At 38.7% G+C, this 16,705-nt stretch overlaps 1 protein-coding gene across 1 annotated transcript in view; it reads left to right on the forward strand.

Annotated features, from left to right (window-relative positions):
• The window catches only part of ERP44 (endoplasmic reticulum protein 44), a gene marked incomplete at its 5' end in the record, with an annotated part of 103,197 nt that overhangs the window by 55,187 nt on the left and 31,305 nt on the right, over positions 1–16,705 (forward strand). Inside the window, one exon of the mRNA XM_039256569.1 lies at positions 694–809. Within this exon, the coding sequence (XP_039112500.1) occupies positions 694–809 (116 nt within the window). The remainder of the gene's footprint in view (positions 1–693; positions 810–16,705) is intronic.

A 16,705-nucleotide genomic window follows, 5' to 3' on the forward strand; every position in this document is an offset into this window, starting at 1 on the left:
CCCCTTTTTAAAAGTTAAAACAAAACAAATGACAAAGGAAACACAAGTAGGAAATCTTGTTTAGAAATTTAACATTTTTGCCCCTGGACTTAATATTATTTGTTTATAGATCTGAAAGCCTATTTTAACCAGAGGTTAATTTGAGGGCACAGAGTTCAAAATATAGTATATATATCCTTTTCAGGCCACTTGTTTATCTGGTATGCAAACTTGCATATGAGATTGACTGACATAGTCAAGTGAATCAGTGTGGTTATTTGCAATAAACTTACCATCTTAAGGCTTTTGTGTAGTAGTCTAAAAATATGTTCATTATGTAGAGAAAGCTAATTTCTTTTCTAAATGCCCAAGTCTTACTAGTTATACGTCCAAGTAGATACATCTTAGAGGGCTTACTTCAGACTCGTTTCTTGATTTCTGTGAGAGATCCTTAGCTGTGTGCTTCCTGATAGTGGCCATTTTCTTAAGGTGCAAAAATCCAAAATCCTTTATTGTAGTCTTTAAATTGGGATAGGCTTTGAATTCAAAATTGTCTTCGTTTTTAATGAATGACATTCAGGTCCATGGCAAAATTATGTGATCATCTCAAAAGCTGTTTATTGTACATATGTTAAATAGCAATGGATGATAACTGAAATAAGATGTTATTGCTTCTGCTTTTCAGTTTTAATTGGTATCCTTCTTTGTGCATAGGTGTCGTTTCAGCCAAATGTTGCATCCGATTTTTGAGGAAGCTTCTAATGTTATTAAAGAAGAATATCCAAATGAAAATCAAGTAGTGTTTGCCAGAGTTGATTGTGATCAGCACTGTAAGTACCTTAATAGAAAGTCTGGAACAAACGGTCCCATCCCTGTGTCTGCACATGCACACACACTTTTTTCTTTTTTAATGCTCAAAAAGAGTTCTGCTTTAGATGGAAGGTTCTAGTGACTTTGGTTAAATGTTAATATTTAACCTTTATGTAAGTACAATACTAGTTTGTTTTTTTTGCCTGCAAAGTAATTAATTTTTTAATTAAAATATAGTAAACTAAGCATATAGGTAGTAAATCATAACCAGCAATGTTTTCTGCCAAAGTGAAGACCAAAATAATAAATAAATAAAATTGAAATAAAGTTTTAGGGAAAAAATGGATTTTGGTTAGTTTTAGAATCATGCAAAAATACCATGTGTAGTCATTGCAGGTAAAGCTATCTCAGATTTTTGTGTGTTTTCGTTATTTAAAAGATTCCACTAAAATCGGCTGAGATGGTGTGCGAGGTGTAATTAGTGGTAGTTACAGATTGTAATTCTTGAGAGTGTAGAGGAACTTAGGTTAGACTCACTTACAGTCTAGCCTCTTGCGTTTCACTTCTCCCGGCAGAGCATTCTCTGTAAAATCCCCATGGTTTTCTTTGTCTGTGACGGATCTCACAGTGAGCCTGCAATGGTGCTTCGTCCCGACTGTGTCCAGCATGTGTGATGTTTTCCTCTCTCATCGTACTAGACTCACTGTGTTTGTAGTTCTGGTTCATTCTGTCATAGTTGTCTCAACCATTGCAGTGTCAGTTCTTCAAAGGCAAAAAGTTTTTCTTTTCATGCTTTTTTAAAATATTTATTATTTATTTTTGAGAGGGAGAGAGAAAGTGAGTGTGCAAGCAGGGGAGGGGCAGAGAGAGGGAGACACAGAATCCCAAGCAGGCTCCAGGCTCTAAGCGGTCAGCACAGAGCCCAACACAGGGCTCAAACCCATGAGCCATGAGATCATGACCTGAGCCGAAGTTGGACACTTAACTGACTGAGCCACCCAGGTGCCCCTCATTCATTTTTATCATTGAGTGGCATTCTGTCGTATGGCTCTGTAGTACAATTAGTTTATTCACCTATTCACAGATGGTTGGGTTGTTTCTAGTTTGGAGCTATTACAAATAAAGCTGCTATGAACATTTAGGTATAACTCTTTGTACGTATACTTTCTTTTTTTCTAGGCAAATACTTAGCTGTGAAATACTTAGGTCATAGGTTAGTGTTTATCTAACTTTTTACTAAACTGCCAAACTGTTTTCCAAAGTATTTGCATTATTTTACGTATTTGCTAGCAGCATAGAAGCATTCCAGTTGTTCCACATTCTTGCCAACACTTGTTATGGTCGGTCTATTTAATGTAACATGGATGTTAACTTGTGAATGGGTTGTAATAATTTCTTACTGCATTTTGAGAGCGCTTTCTAGTTTATGAATGTAAGTTCATTTTCAAATGTATAATTTGCAAATATTTTCTTTCATCCCACTCTCTTAAGAGTGCCTTTCTTTTTATGTGGCAAAATACACAAAACATAAAATTTGCCATCTTTACCACTTTTAATTGTACAGTTTAGTAGCTTTAAGCATATTCACATTGTTGTACAACCAGTCTCCAGAACTTAATCTTATGAAACTGAAACATTACCCTCATTAAACAACTCCCCCTGGCCCCAGTCCCTAGCATGTCCCATGTTACTTTTTTGTTTCTATGAATTTGACTACTCTAGATATCTCACATAAGCAGAATCATACAGTATTTGTTTTTGTGACTGCCTTATTTTACTTCACATAATGGCCTCAGGGTTCATCCCTGTTTCATCCATGTAGCACATGTCAGAATTTCCTTCTGTTTAAGGCTGAATAATATTCTGTTGAATGCATACACCACATTTTGTTTATCCATCCATCTATTGATGTATGCTTGGGTTACTTCCACCTCTTGGCCGTTGCGAATAATGCTATGAAATATGTCTTCGAGGCTCGGCTTACAGTTCTTGGAGATATATACCCAGAAGTGGAATTCTTGGACCAGGTAGTAATTGAATTTACTTTTTCAGAAACCACCATACTGTTTTCTATGGTGGCTGCACCAATTTTACATTCCCACCAGCAGTGGACAGGGTTTCCCATTTCTCCACATCCTTGCCAACACTTGTTATTTTCTGTTTTTGTGAGAATAGCTGTCCTAAAGGGTGTGAGGTGCTGCTTCATCCTGGATTCCATTTGCATTTCCCCAATCAGTAATGTTGAGCCTCTTCTCACATGCTTGTTGGCCGTTTATATGTCATCTTTGGAGAAATACCCCTTTGAGTCCTTTGCTCAGTTCTTAATCAGGTTATTTGTGGTTATTAAATTATAGGAGTTCTTTATGTATTCTGGGTATTAGCCCCTTATCAGATAAATGATTTTGCAGATATTTTATCCTATTTTGTAGGTTGCCTTTTCACTCTGATTATGTCCTTTACATGGAAATTTTAAATTTTGATGTCCAGTTTATCTGTGTTTACATTTGTTGCTTCTGCTTTTGGGGCAAAAGCCAAGAAATCATTGCAAACTCAGTGTTCTGGAACTCTTCTACATTTTCTTCTGAGAGTATTATAGTGTAGGTTGTGTGGTTAGGCCTTTATCTGTTTTGAGTTAATTTTTGTACAGAGTGCAATGCAGGGATCCGTTTCATTTTTTGTGTGGACATCCAGTTTTCCTAACACCATTTGTTGATGACACTGTCCTTTTCCTGTTGATTGATGTTGGTGCCCTTCATCAAAAAAAATTTGACCGTATGTGTGAGAGTTTGTTTCTGGACTCCAGTACCACACTTTTTTGATGACTGTAGCTTTATAATAAGTTTTGAAATTAGGAAGTATGAGACCTCCAATTCTATTTGAGAGTATCTTTTGAAGGGTATATATTCTTTTTTTTTTTTTTAAGTTTATTTATTTTGAGAGGCAGAGAGAGCACAAGTGGGAAGGAACAGAGAGGAAGAGAGAGAGAATCCCAAGTAGCCTCTGTGATGTCTGTGCAGAGCCTGATGTGGGGCTTGAACCCACGAACTGTGAGATCATGATCTGAGCTGAAATCAAAAGTTGGATGCTTAACTGACTGAGCCCCCCAGGCACCCCTGAAGGGTATGTATTCTTTATTTGATGAACTCCAATTTATCCATTTTGGATTATACTTTTGAAGCTGTGTATTTTTTTTAATTTTTTTTTAATGTTTTATTTATTTCTGTGAGAGGGAGAGAGAGCAGGGGAAAGTCAGAGAGAGAGGGAGACACAGAATCTGAAGTAGGCTCCAGGCTCTGAGCTAGCTGTCAGCACAGAGCCTGACGTGGGGCTCGAACCCAAGAACTGTGAGATCATGACCTGAGCCGAAGTCTGATGCTTAACCGACTGAGCCACCCAGGCGCCCGGTTTTGAAACTGTATCTAAGAAGCCTTTGTCTCACCCAAGATAACAAAGATTTTCTGGTATGTTTTCTTTCATAAATTTCATAGCATGAAGTTTTACACTTAGCTCTATGATCCACAGATCATGCATTAACATTTAGCTCTGTGATCCAAATTTGGAGTTAATTTTTACATGTGGCACAATGCATAGATTGGAGTTCATTTTTTTGCATATAGTTATCAAGCTGTCGTGATATTATTTGATGAAAGGACTATCCTTTTTTCATTGACTTTGCATCTTTGTCAAAATCAACTGACGATATATGAATGGATCTGTTTTTCACATGTCAGTTCTGTACTGTAGATGTGTTTGTCTGTGATTTGTCTATGCTTACACCAGTACCACACTTTATGGATTATTGTACTTTTATAATAAGTCTTGAAGTCAATAGTGTATAAATCTTCCAACTTTGTACTTTTTTTTCAAAGTGGTTTTACTATTTTAGTTGCTTTGAATTTCTTATGACTTTTAAAATCAGCTTGTTGATTTCTAACCAGTGAGAGGGAAAAATTGCCAAGATAATACAGAGAGTTCCTTTATAGCCCTTCCCCAGTTTACCCTAATGTGGACACAGTACATTATGATGGTACATTTGTCAAAAGTAAGATACTAACCCACTGGTATATTACTTACCATCAGCTAAACTATAGACTTTTTTCAGATTTTATCAGTTGTTTTACTCATGTCCTTTTTCTGTTCCAAGATCAAGCATATTGCATTTAGACATCAGGTCTTCTTGACAGTTGATAATTTTGAGGAGCATTGGTTAGCTATTTTGTGAAATGTCCTGCATTTGAGTTTGTCTGGTATTGTTTCTTAGGTCTCACACATATTTATTTTTTGGTACTATTATAAATGGCATTGATTTTTAAATTTTAATTTCTGGTTGTTGCTAAAAATACAACCGATTTTTGTATATTGATTGTATACTAGTACTTAATATTTCTAATAGGTTTTATGTGGATACAATAGGATTTTCTACTTAGACAATTATTGTATGTGAATAAAAGCAGTTTTGCTTTTTGTGGTCTGTATATCCTTGCAGTATTCTTTCTAGCCAAATGTACCTACTTGCTGCTTCAAGATTAATTTCTGTGAGGTAGAAGATCTGTATAAAGCTTTTTTAGCAAAGGCAGAAGGTGACCTCAGAATGAGGCTATCACCCCGCCCACATATGTCTCATTCTTATTAATCACCTTCTGGCGTCGTGGCAGCCTACTCTGTCCTGCCCCCTGATACTCTAGTCTGTCTGCCTTGCTTCTGGTGCACTGTGTCACCCAGACTTTCCAGCCGAAGTAAGAGTGTTATTTCTTGGAAAAGTTCCTGTAAAAACTTCCTAGTCAAATTGCCGGAAAAAAAAAAAACAGTTTATGTAGCGTCTATTGGATTTAGGCGTGCTTTTCCATGCGTTATTCCGGTTCTCTTCCCCACAGCCCCTTGAGTCAGATAGTGTTATGTTTTCATCCAAAGAAATGTTTATATACAGACCCTTTGCCATGCAATGTGCATAAGTCCTAGAGATACAGCATTGAACCACATCTACCCAGAAAGCAAGAGTAGCAAATACACAATTGCTCATTGTGATAACTGCTCTGAAGAGAGGTGTTGGATGCTGTGAGATAATGCAAATCCTTTCTGAGACAGCGCTACAAGACCTGAAGAGTAGACCTTCTTAAGGGAAATAGGGGAAGAAGAGTATTTCAGACAGAAGGAGGAACAGGTGCAAAGTTTCTGAGGTGGGAATGAAAGTGAGACTTTGAGAGAGCGGGAGTGTGCGATCGCTGTACAGATGAAGGCAGTGAAAGACTTGGAGGGGCTGAGTGACTTCCCAGAGGGTTCCACAGTAAGTGGATGGAGCCAGACCGGAGCCCGGGAGTACACAGCCTGTACCAGGTAACTCTAGTATCCTGAAGGTCAAAAGAAAGTACTTTAAGTTGGATTTCTCATTGAAGCTGAGAATTCACCCAATTTCTATATAAAAATTACTAAAAATGTCTGTAACAAATTATATCAGAGTCTGTTTAAATTATCTCTAATGGGTCAATGTAGAAACAAAAATGAAATGCCTCATATGTGATATTGTTATTGTTTTATACCATGTGGCCCAGCCCTCCAGTAAGATTTCTATGGGGTTGCCTACTCTCGGTTTCAGCTCAGATCATGATCTCATGGTTCGTGGGTTTGAGCCCTGCATCAGGCTCTACGCTCACAGTGTGGAGCCTGCTTGGGATTCCTTCTCTCTCTCTCTCTCAAAATAAATAAATAAAACTTAAAAAAACCAAAAAGATAAAGAACTTTATTCTAGTACCAGTAGCCCACCATTTATGAAAGTTATATGTACATGGACAAGTGACTTAAAAATCACCGAACTTGAGGGGCGCCTGGGTGGCTTAGTCGGTTGGGCGTCCGACTTTCGCTCAGGTCATGATCTCGCGGTTCGTGGGTTCAAGCCCCGCGTCGGGCTCTGTGCTGACTGCCAGCTCAGAGCCTGGAGCCTGTTTCAGTCTGTGACTCCCTCTCTCTCTGACCCTCCCCTGCTCACGCTGTCTCTCTCTCTCTCTCCTAGAAATAAATAAAAATTAAAAAAAAACAAAACAAAAAAAAAAAATCACCGAACTTGAGTCAGCACTTGTCGTAAAAGGTGTGAGCGCACGTGTGTGTAGTGAGAGAGAAATGTGGTAACCAAATGTGAGCAGATGTTACATCTAGGTAAGGGTGTACAGGTGCTCATCCTATTACTTTTTCGTATTTTCTGTAAGTTTGAAAATTTTCAAAATAAGAAGTTGATATAAAAAGTCTCCAAGTCTGTCATTTGTCTTTGGTTAAGAAAGGAGCAGGAAGGAGGGGCTTGTTGCCTGGGAATTTTTGAGAAAATGCGTTTGGAAGAAGCTTGCACTCTGTTCTGTGCTGGTGTATCGTGATACTGTTCATTGTAATTTCTGTTTATTTTCACTGTGATAATTGACCTTCTGGAGGGTCATTGAATGTAAAAAGAACTTTCTTGAATAGACTTTTGCTGGCATCTTGAGGGCTACTTAGAGCCCCTTGATGACTTTCGGAAACTGACCCCCAGTCCTCTCTGTGGCTGCCTGAATTTTTCAGTGAGAACCTCCCGTGGGCAGGTATGGCAGTTGAGGCCATTTTGTTGGTCCCCAAACTGCCCTCTTCCCTAGGTTGCCGTCTCCTGGACATTAGCCTGTCCTCCTTACCACCGGGTGTTACAGAAGCTAGACGTGCTTTTGTGAATGTTCTCCCAGCTTATCTTATCAATACATTCTGAAAGACTTCATAAAACCCAGTATAGGTTCTTGGAAGAAATTAATGAGGCCAAATATATGAATCACCCTTTACTTGCACTGAAGGTTTTAAATCTTTAATGACTACTCATTGCTTCATAATGTGTTGCAAGCTCAAATTAAGGTGTGACCCATGTCTGAATTTAGTTGTGAAATCTGTCTATCTTAGCCATAAATTTTGTAGACTGTCTTGAATTTGGGAATTTCTGCCAATGCTGCGTTACGGGATTCTTTCCTTTGTCAGCCCTGTTTAAGAATTAAGGATGAGGTGGGGCGCCTGGGTGGCTTAGTCGGTTAGGCGTCCAACTTTCGCTCAGGTCATGATCTCGTGGTTCGTGGGTTCGGGCCCCGCGTCGGGCTCTGTGCTGACTGCCAGCTCAGAGCCTGGAGCCTGTTTCAGTCTGTGACTCCCTCTCTCTCTGACCCTCCCCTGCTCACGCTGTCTTTCTCTCACTCCTAGAAATAAATAAAACATTTAAAAAAAAAAAAAAGAATTAAGGATGAGGTGAGACCATAAAGTCAAAAAACAAACAATGTAATTATATAAAATTATAAAAATGGAATAGCCCTAATTTTCATAAAACAGTCCAAGTGACTATTTTCAAAGTAGTTCCTTAGGGAGGCAACGCAGGGACTCATTCCTTAGAACGTGTTGGGAGCTCTTTGGGCGTTGTCCTCTACGCCACTTTACCAGCCGATCAGGAAAACCCGTCTCCGTACACTGTCACAGGATACCTTTCTTTGCTTTGCTGCCTGTACTTCCTTCTCTCTCCCTCTTCTACTCGTCAGCACCCTGTGGAGTGCTTTCTGCCCTATCTTGACTTCACTTCTTTATATGCCCTTCCTAGGACTCTCTTTGTTCAGAGGTTTAGCTGAATAGGTTGAGAACTTAGAACGGGAGAAAGAACGAAGGCGAAGGCGGGTGTCCCAGGCTAATCGCGCACGCTCAGCCCTTTTGTTTCTGTGTGTGAGCTACATGTGTCAGCTTTGATCCCCACCCCCCCCAACCTCTCTCCCCACAAAAAAAACAAAAGGAAAAACTGGGTTGGGGGAGGTTAGGAACTATGGAAAGAGAATTTTGAACTCAGACTAACACTAGACTCGTGTCATCAGGAAGCTTCTAACGTTTTCAGTTGAGGTATATTTTTTTGAAACCCCAGCATAAAGCTTGTAGTTTAAATGACCCTCGTCTAGGGTTAAAGTTTAGTTCCCTCCTAAGTTCCTGAATTTTCCATTTGTTGCACTTATTTTTTTTAACGTTTATTCATTTTTGAGTGAGCGAGAGAGAGAGCATGAGTGGGGGAGGTCCAGAGAGGGAGACACAGAATCTGAAGCAGGCTCCAGGCTCTGAGCTGTCAGCACAGAGCCCGACGCGGGGCTCGTACCCACGAACCATGAGATCATGACCTGAGTTAAAGTTGGACACTTAACTGACAGAGCCACCCAGACGCCCCTCCGTATGTTGCATTTAAGGTAGGGAACAAAGTAGGAGGAAGAGAAAAAAGGAAAAGGAAGTCAAGGCAATTACAGAGAGAGAATCAAGAAGCAAAATGTTGTGGAACATCTCCTCCTCCCCCCCCCCGCCCCCCCACCGGGCAGTTCTGTCATGTGATGGCAGCAGAAGAGGTGCCCTCCCCCATCCCGCACAGGACTAAGATGCCTTGTTTCAAGATCTCACAGTCACCTTTTTAGTTTCTCCCACCTGGAGTGTCTATAAAAGGAACTTCTACGTCTCTGGTGAAGATACAGTTATTGTTGGCTTATTATTGAGGGTTTCTCTGTACTTAGGGAGTCCACACTGGTACATCTTTTTGGTACATGTATTTCGTATTACAAGTTTTTACAAATTTCATTTAAGATGCTAGCCTGGGGAACAGTGGTAGCAGCACTAACAGTAATAGTGATGATGATGATAATAATGATAAAATGTAAACTTTATAATAGCAAGGGATCTTGTCATTTTACCCTTGTGTCCCCAACACTGGAATGGTGCCTGGCACATGGGAGGCACACGATTCCAGTTGTTGAGTGGATGGATGGATAAATGTAATGAATAGTAGCCAGCTTTTATGAACTATTAGTTTTGTAGGTTACCTCAGTATCTCTCAACAATATGGTTAAGTATTTTCTGCAGTATTTCATCAAATCTAACTTGGCATTAATTAGAAGGCACACTTTTATCTGTAACTGAAAAAAAATTATATAACACAATGCTTTCTTATCACTTAGAATTTTTTTAATAAGAACTATTTTAGACTCAAAGATTTTTTTTGTCATATCGTTAGTGTGTGCCCAAAAAAGAAAAAAATTGTTCAAGTAATCCTGAAACAGTTTCACCTTCAGAATCTGACTGTTGTACACCACTTTTAAATTCTGAGTCACTGATTTCTGTGTTTTTCCACACAGTATTGACTTTTGTTCCATTAAGAGTATTGGTGATGCTCTTGATTAAAGAGTGTTATTCTGCCTTTTCTAGGGTTTTCTTCCAAGCTGCTGATATCCATTCTGCAAGAATTGATGCTGGAGCTTAGCTATCTGAATAACCTTAGAGTTTATTTTTTTTTTTTCCATTGAAACATGGCACTGCTTGTTAAGCAACTTTTATTCAAAGTCAGCAAGATACAATCAAAATGTTAATAGTGGTTTTCCTCAGTGGTGGTTCATTTTCTTTGTAATTCTTTCTTTTCCAAAATCCCTACACATGTACACAGTTAAAACTTGCCTTTGCTTCAGCTGTTGATCATGATCTCCCTGTGTGTCATCTTCTGCATCCTCTTTTTGGGGAGTTTGAAAGTTGGATTCATCATTCTCCCTGGCGGTCCTGCTGCTGTAGATGGAGAAAGTCCCATCAATCTGCCCCTGGTGGGACCAGGATCTCTGCTGACCTCCAGTGGCTACAAGGTGCATGGCAGCCAGCAAGAGCCATTTCCTACGTTATTTGCTGGGAGGTGCAGAACATTTAGACTCCTGTTAGCATTTTTAGGAAGGTACCATGTGATTGCCCTTGAACTACACAGCACATGCTCTCAAATACCAGAGTTATTCTTACCTGTATGCCTTCCCATACAGCTTGAACTTTCCACAATGGAAACTGAGAAGCGATATGTAAATGAGTCATTAAAATAGGGAAATTATTATAAACAGCAATATTGGATTATTAAAAACATCAGACTTGCTAAGAGACTGGACCTTAATTCTCACCACAAAAAATGTGATGTGAAGTGATAGAGGTGCTGGTAGCTACAGTGACAGTGGTGCTACAGTATATATATTAATGTATCAAATCAACATGTTGTGTGCCTTAAACTACACAATGTTATATGTCAAACATAGTTCAATTTAAAAAGTAAAAAAGAAAAAAGAAAAAATATCCACCGAAGAATTCATGTGCACAAAACAGAACTTGGATGCCCTGGGGTGGCCTGAGTCCAGAGTAAGCTTCTCGGCTTTGTTTGTAATTTTTCTGTTTAGGGTTTTGTTTTGTTGTGGTGTTTCATGCCTGTTGTTTTTCCGTCATTGTGGGGAGGGCATGGTTTGGAATTGGAAAAAGTACAGAGACAGCAGCAGTGGTCCTCATCCCTGAACCAGAAGAACACTAAGACCTTCCTCTTGAAGTCATTGCCAGGGGTAAGCACGGCAGGGAGACACAGTGCTGTGATAAGAGCTGGAGGCACTTTCCCCGTGTGGAACCCTGCTGGGCCTGAGCGAGCAAGGTGGTGGGCGGGCGGAGCTCATCAAGGGGAAGTGACCACTGAAGCAAAAATACATGCTAATTTTCTAATCAGCGAGCTGTTAACCTTCTGAAATTTATAATTCCTTTGACATGCATTTTAACATTTGATCCATCCAGTTAATTTAAAAAAAACCATTTATTATACCTCTTAAATCATTCTTTGTTATATTGTCAAAATGTCACATTATAATTATCTTAAAATCATTTTTGACCAGAGCTTGTAAAACGTCACCTTTATGTCTGAGATTATTGATCAATGTAATTTTAAGGTTTTTGCTTCTTAATAATTAAAAGCCACCTCATTATGCAGCATACCCGCTGCCGTGATGCTGTTCGAGAACTAAGTAGGCAAGTGTCTGTTCCTCCAGGAGTCTTCAAGCCTTACTCAATCTTTTTCTACCCGTAACTAGACTTTTAAGGCGGCCCAAAGGTTGCAGTGTTTAAGTTTGTAAACAGAGTCTTGTGATTCCTGCCGGGTCTGTTGCGGTAGCGTCCTTAACGAGTCTTCCTGATTCTCCCAGATTTCCTGCCAGATTTCCTGAATATTTTTAGAGCCCGCTTCTGCTGCTCGGTGGTTGCTTAGCACATGTCAAACTCCATTAACCTAGAATGTAAGTCCCTCTGGAGCCCACCTGTAGCCTTATTTGTTTTCCTTCTGGTTTATGGGTGTTTGCCGTCAGCACACTACTTACCCATGATGCCCGCTAATTTAGGAAAGCTCATTACTCTAGCCGTGCCTCTTGTCCATTTTCATACCGATTCTTGGGCCACAAATAGAAAATGGATGTTTCCAATCAGACTAGTCCCTTTCTTAATGGGTCTATGTCATGAACGTTCTGCCAAATCCTTTGGTGATTAGAAAAATTCCTTGGCTGTCTGCTGGCAAATTAGGCACCAACTAGGCGAGTTTAGCCTTATTAACAGTGTGCACCTAAGTTGGACTTAGTAGGAATATTTCCCCTTCGTGGAGCTTGATAATAGTGAATTTTTAAAACTTTTAATTATTATTTCGCCAATAGGACAGACTAAATGTTATCTGGGAGTTTTTATTTGCAACCTCTTGGTTACAGGTGAGCATGTTTTTACATGTTTACTGTGTTTCTTTTATAAGTCAACTGATACTTTTCGCCCAGTTATCTTTCTGGTGGTCCTTTTGTTAGTGTTTATTATGTATCCTGAATAGTATTAATTTGTCTTTAATATATGTCACAGGTATCTTCCAATTTGTCTTAAAAATTTATGGTGTTCTTCATTATCTAGATGCTTCCTTGCCTATGCAGCTTCAGCATCTGCAAATGTCTAGGTTATGTGTTTGATGCTGATGCCCTCTCTGCAAATAGACTTTGTTTCCCTAAGCACCACAAGGCCATAGGGATGTTAACTCTGTTTTCTGTTCTAGCCTTCAGCTTCCTATGACTCCCATGCGCTCGGTAAATATCCTCTGGGGAAAACTTGATGTGTGTTTCAGGGTCCTTACCATCTATCATTCCAGCCCAGGTGACTATGAAAAGCCTCACTGAGTTCTCTCTGTCTATGCAGGCATAATCCTCAGCCCTAAATCTGCACAAATTGCAGATTTAATTTCTAAGAAGAATTGCATAAGAAACATCTAGGAAAGAAAATAGCCAGTGGGTGTTTTTTGCTCACTTGGGAATGGTCCCTTCCTTCCTAAAATTTTAATTCATGTAGTCTTCATTGGTTTCATGGTGTCTGATGTCTTTAGGAGTATGATTTCTAAGAAATCTGTTTTTCCCTAGTTGTCACAGCAGTAGCAGTAGATTTCTGCTACCTACTCCATCTTCTTTGCTGCTACCTGCTTCATCCTACTGGGAAATGGAAATTCTTTAGTAGGTTCCCTTTTGAGTTTGCTGTGAACCCAATAAGATTGCTTGTAAAGAAAACATTTTTATTTCTTTTCTAGTATATATACTCTTTCTTATTAAATGACTGAATTCCACTACAGTGTTCTACAGAAGGGATAGCAGGCATCTGTATTTCTTGCTTGATCTCAGCAGGACAGCTTTCAGTATTTTACTGCCAAGTTGTTTGGTAGTTGTTTATTTAGATATCCTTTATCAGATTAAGGAAGTTCCCTTCTGTTCTAGTGTGCCAAAAAACTTTTAAGTGTGAATGGATGTTGAATTTTATCCAGTGTTTTTCTGCTGCTTTTGAGAGGTACAGTAGTCCCCCTTGTCTGTGGTTTTGCTTTCTGTGGTTTCAGTTCACGGTCAAGTACAGTCCCAAAGCTGATGAATTATCAGAAAGTCAGTAGTAGCCTAACATTACAGCACAACACCTACGTCATTGATCTCATTTCATCTCATCACAGTCATGTTATCTCACATCACCACAAGAAGGGTAAATATAGTACAAGAAGATATTTTCAGAGAGGGAGAGACCACATTCACATAACTTTTATTACAGTGTATTGTTATAATTGGTCTATTTTATTATTGTTGTTTATCTCCTTACTGTGCCTAACTCTCAATTAAACTCTATCGTAGGTCTGTATGTATAGCAAAAGACGTAGTATATGAAGGGTTTGGTACTATCCACGGATTCAGGCCTACACTGGGTCCTGAGAACATACCCCTTGTGGATAAGGGTGTGATTTGGGGGCGTTGCTACTCTGGTGCAGTTTTCCTCTTTTATCCTGTTAAATGTCATGAATTACATCGATTGATTTTCAAACGTTAAACTGAAGTGCTAGACTAAATGTAGCTTGTGATGTATTATCCTTCGTACACAGTGCCAAATTTAGTTTAATATTTTCTTTTCAAGTTTTGCATCTGTGTTCTTGAGTAAGACTAACATATACTTTTCTTTTTTCATCACTTCCTTATCAGATTTGGCAGAAACATTATGCTGCCCTCATAAAGTTAGTCGGGAAATATTCACTCTTTTTGTATACTCTGGAATATTTGTATAAACAGCATTATTGGCTACTTAAATGTTTGGTAGAACTTGATGGTGAAGCTTTCTAGAAATAGAGTTTTCTTTGTGGAAAGGCTTTGGATTATTGATTCAATTTACTTAAGAAACCTTATGTTTTCTATTTATTCTGTTGTCAGTTTGTAAGTTATGCTTTAATGGGAACTTTTTAAATTAAGTTAAAAAATTTTTTTTAATGTTTTTATTTATTTCTGAGAGAGAGAGAGAGAGAGAGAGAGAGACCACGTGAGCAGGGGACAGTCAGAGAGAGAGGAAGACACAGAATCCAAAACAGGTTCCAGGCTCTGAGCTGGCTGTCAGCACAGAGCCCCGCGTGGGGCTTGGACCCATGAACTGTGAGATCATGGAAGTCGGACCCTTAACCAACTGAGCCACCCAGGGGCCCCTTAAATTAAGTTTTTAACTTTAATTACAGTCTAGTTAATAGACAGTGTTAGATTCATTTCAGGTAGATGGTAGAGTGAGTCAACAGCTCTATATTGCTCAGTGCTCATGATGATGAGTGTACTCTTAATCTCCATCTCCTGTTTGACCCATCTCCGCCCCCCTTGTAACCATTGGTTTGTTCTCTGTAGTTAAGAGTTTGTTTCTTGATTTGTCTCTCTTTTTTTCCCTTTGCTTGTTGGTTTTGTTTCCTAAGTTCCACATATGAAGGAGGTCATAACTGACTTGCTTCACTTAGCATTATATCCTCTAGCTCCATCTGTGTTGTTGCAAATGGCAAAATTTCATTCTTTTTTTAATGGCTGAGTCATATTCCATTGTACATATATATCACATCTATATCCATTTGTCTGTCAGTGGATACTTGGGCTGATTCCATAATTTGGCTGTTGTAAAAAATGCTGCGATAAACATAGGGGTCCATATATCCTTTCAAATTAGTGTTTTTGTATTCTCTGGGTAAATACCCAGTAGTGTGATTACTGGATCATAGAGTAGTTCTGTTTTTAAATTTTTGAGGAATTCATATTGTCTTCCACAGTGAATGCACCAGTTTGCATTCCTGCCAACAGTGCAAGAGAGTTCCCCTTCGTCCACATCCTTGCCAGCACCTGTAGTTTCTGGTGTTGTTGATTTTAGCCATTCTTGACAGGTGTGGGTGATATCTCATTGTGGTTTTGTGGATTTGTATTTCCCTGATGATGAGTGATGTTGAGCATCTTTTCATGTGTCTGTTGGCCATCTGGATGTCTTTGGAGAAATAATGGGAATATTAAAACTTTATCCAAATTTCCAAACTTATTGTCATTATATTATTGATAATATTCTCTTAATATCCAAGTTAAATATTCCTGCTACATTCCTTAGATTGTTTTCTCATTTTTGCCCTTGATAAGTCTCTCTAGTGGCTTATCAATTTTATTAGTCTTAACAAAGAACCAAATTTTGGCTTTTTTGATCTTCTCTATTGTATATTTGCTTTCCACTTCATTAATTTTTGCTTTTATCTTATTCACTTGTTTTTTTATTCTTTATTTTTATTCTTTATTCTCTGTTGTTTTTGTTCTTTTTATAATTTTTTTAAGATTAGTGCTTAGCCCTTTGTTTTTCAGTGTTTTCCCTCTAAGATCCATTTTAATGTCACAGATTCATTCTGCTTATCACTTTGGCTATCTGCTGCAAATTTTGATATGTATTTTCATTATCATTCAGTTCAAAATAGTTTCCAATTTCTCTTTGTGGTTTCATCTCTGATCCGTATATGTATAGTTTTTTAATTCTCATAAGTTGAGTCATTTGAAAGTTGTCGAGAATTTTTTCGTGATGCGTCATGTTGGTTTTTCACATGGCGTGCACACCGGCTAAGCATTTGTGTTCCACGGCCTCCACGTGTGTTCCACAGCCTCGGGGCAGTGTGTCCTCCACATGCTAGTGTCGCTACTTTTCTTGGTTGCATTGTTCAAATCCTCTTTATTCTTATTTGTTATATCAGTTACTAGAAGAAAGGTGTTAATAATTTCCCACCGTGATTATAGATTGATCTTTGAGGTTCTGTAAGTTTTTATTTTATATATCTTTAGGCTGTTATGTGATATATACAAATCAGAATTGTTGTGTGTGCCTGCAGGATTGAACTTTTTATCATGAAGGGTCCCTCTTGGACTGTCACACTGGTATTTGCCTTAATGTCTACTCATTTACTATTAATACAGCTCTACAAGATTTCTTTAGATCAGTATTTGCACAGGATATATTTCCTCATCCTTTTTCTTTCAAGCTTTGGGCATCCTTCTGTTTATGTGTATTTTATAAGTAGTATATAGTTAGATTTTACTTCTGTACCTTTGTCAAAGATCATTTCTATATGTATGTGTAGGTCTAGTTCTGGTTTCTATTCCACTGATCCGTTCATCTTTATGCCAGTGACACACTGTGTAGATTCCTACAGGTTTACAGTAAGTGCTCAAGTCCGCTGGTTAAAGCTCTCTAGTTTTGTTTATCAGAGATATTGATAATTTTCTTCTAGTGTCTTTGGTTTTAGGAAAAGGGT

Source organism: Hyaena hyaena, unplaced genomic scaffold (assembly GCF_003009895.1).
Source record: "Hyaena hyaena isolate Hyena2069 unplaced genomic scaffold, ASM300989v1 scaffold_572, whole genome shotgun sequence".
In the NCBI taxonomy this organism is placed as follows: domain Eukaryota; kingdom Metazoa; phylum Chordata; class Mammalia; order Carnivora; family Hyaenidae; genus Hyaena; species Hyaena hyaena.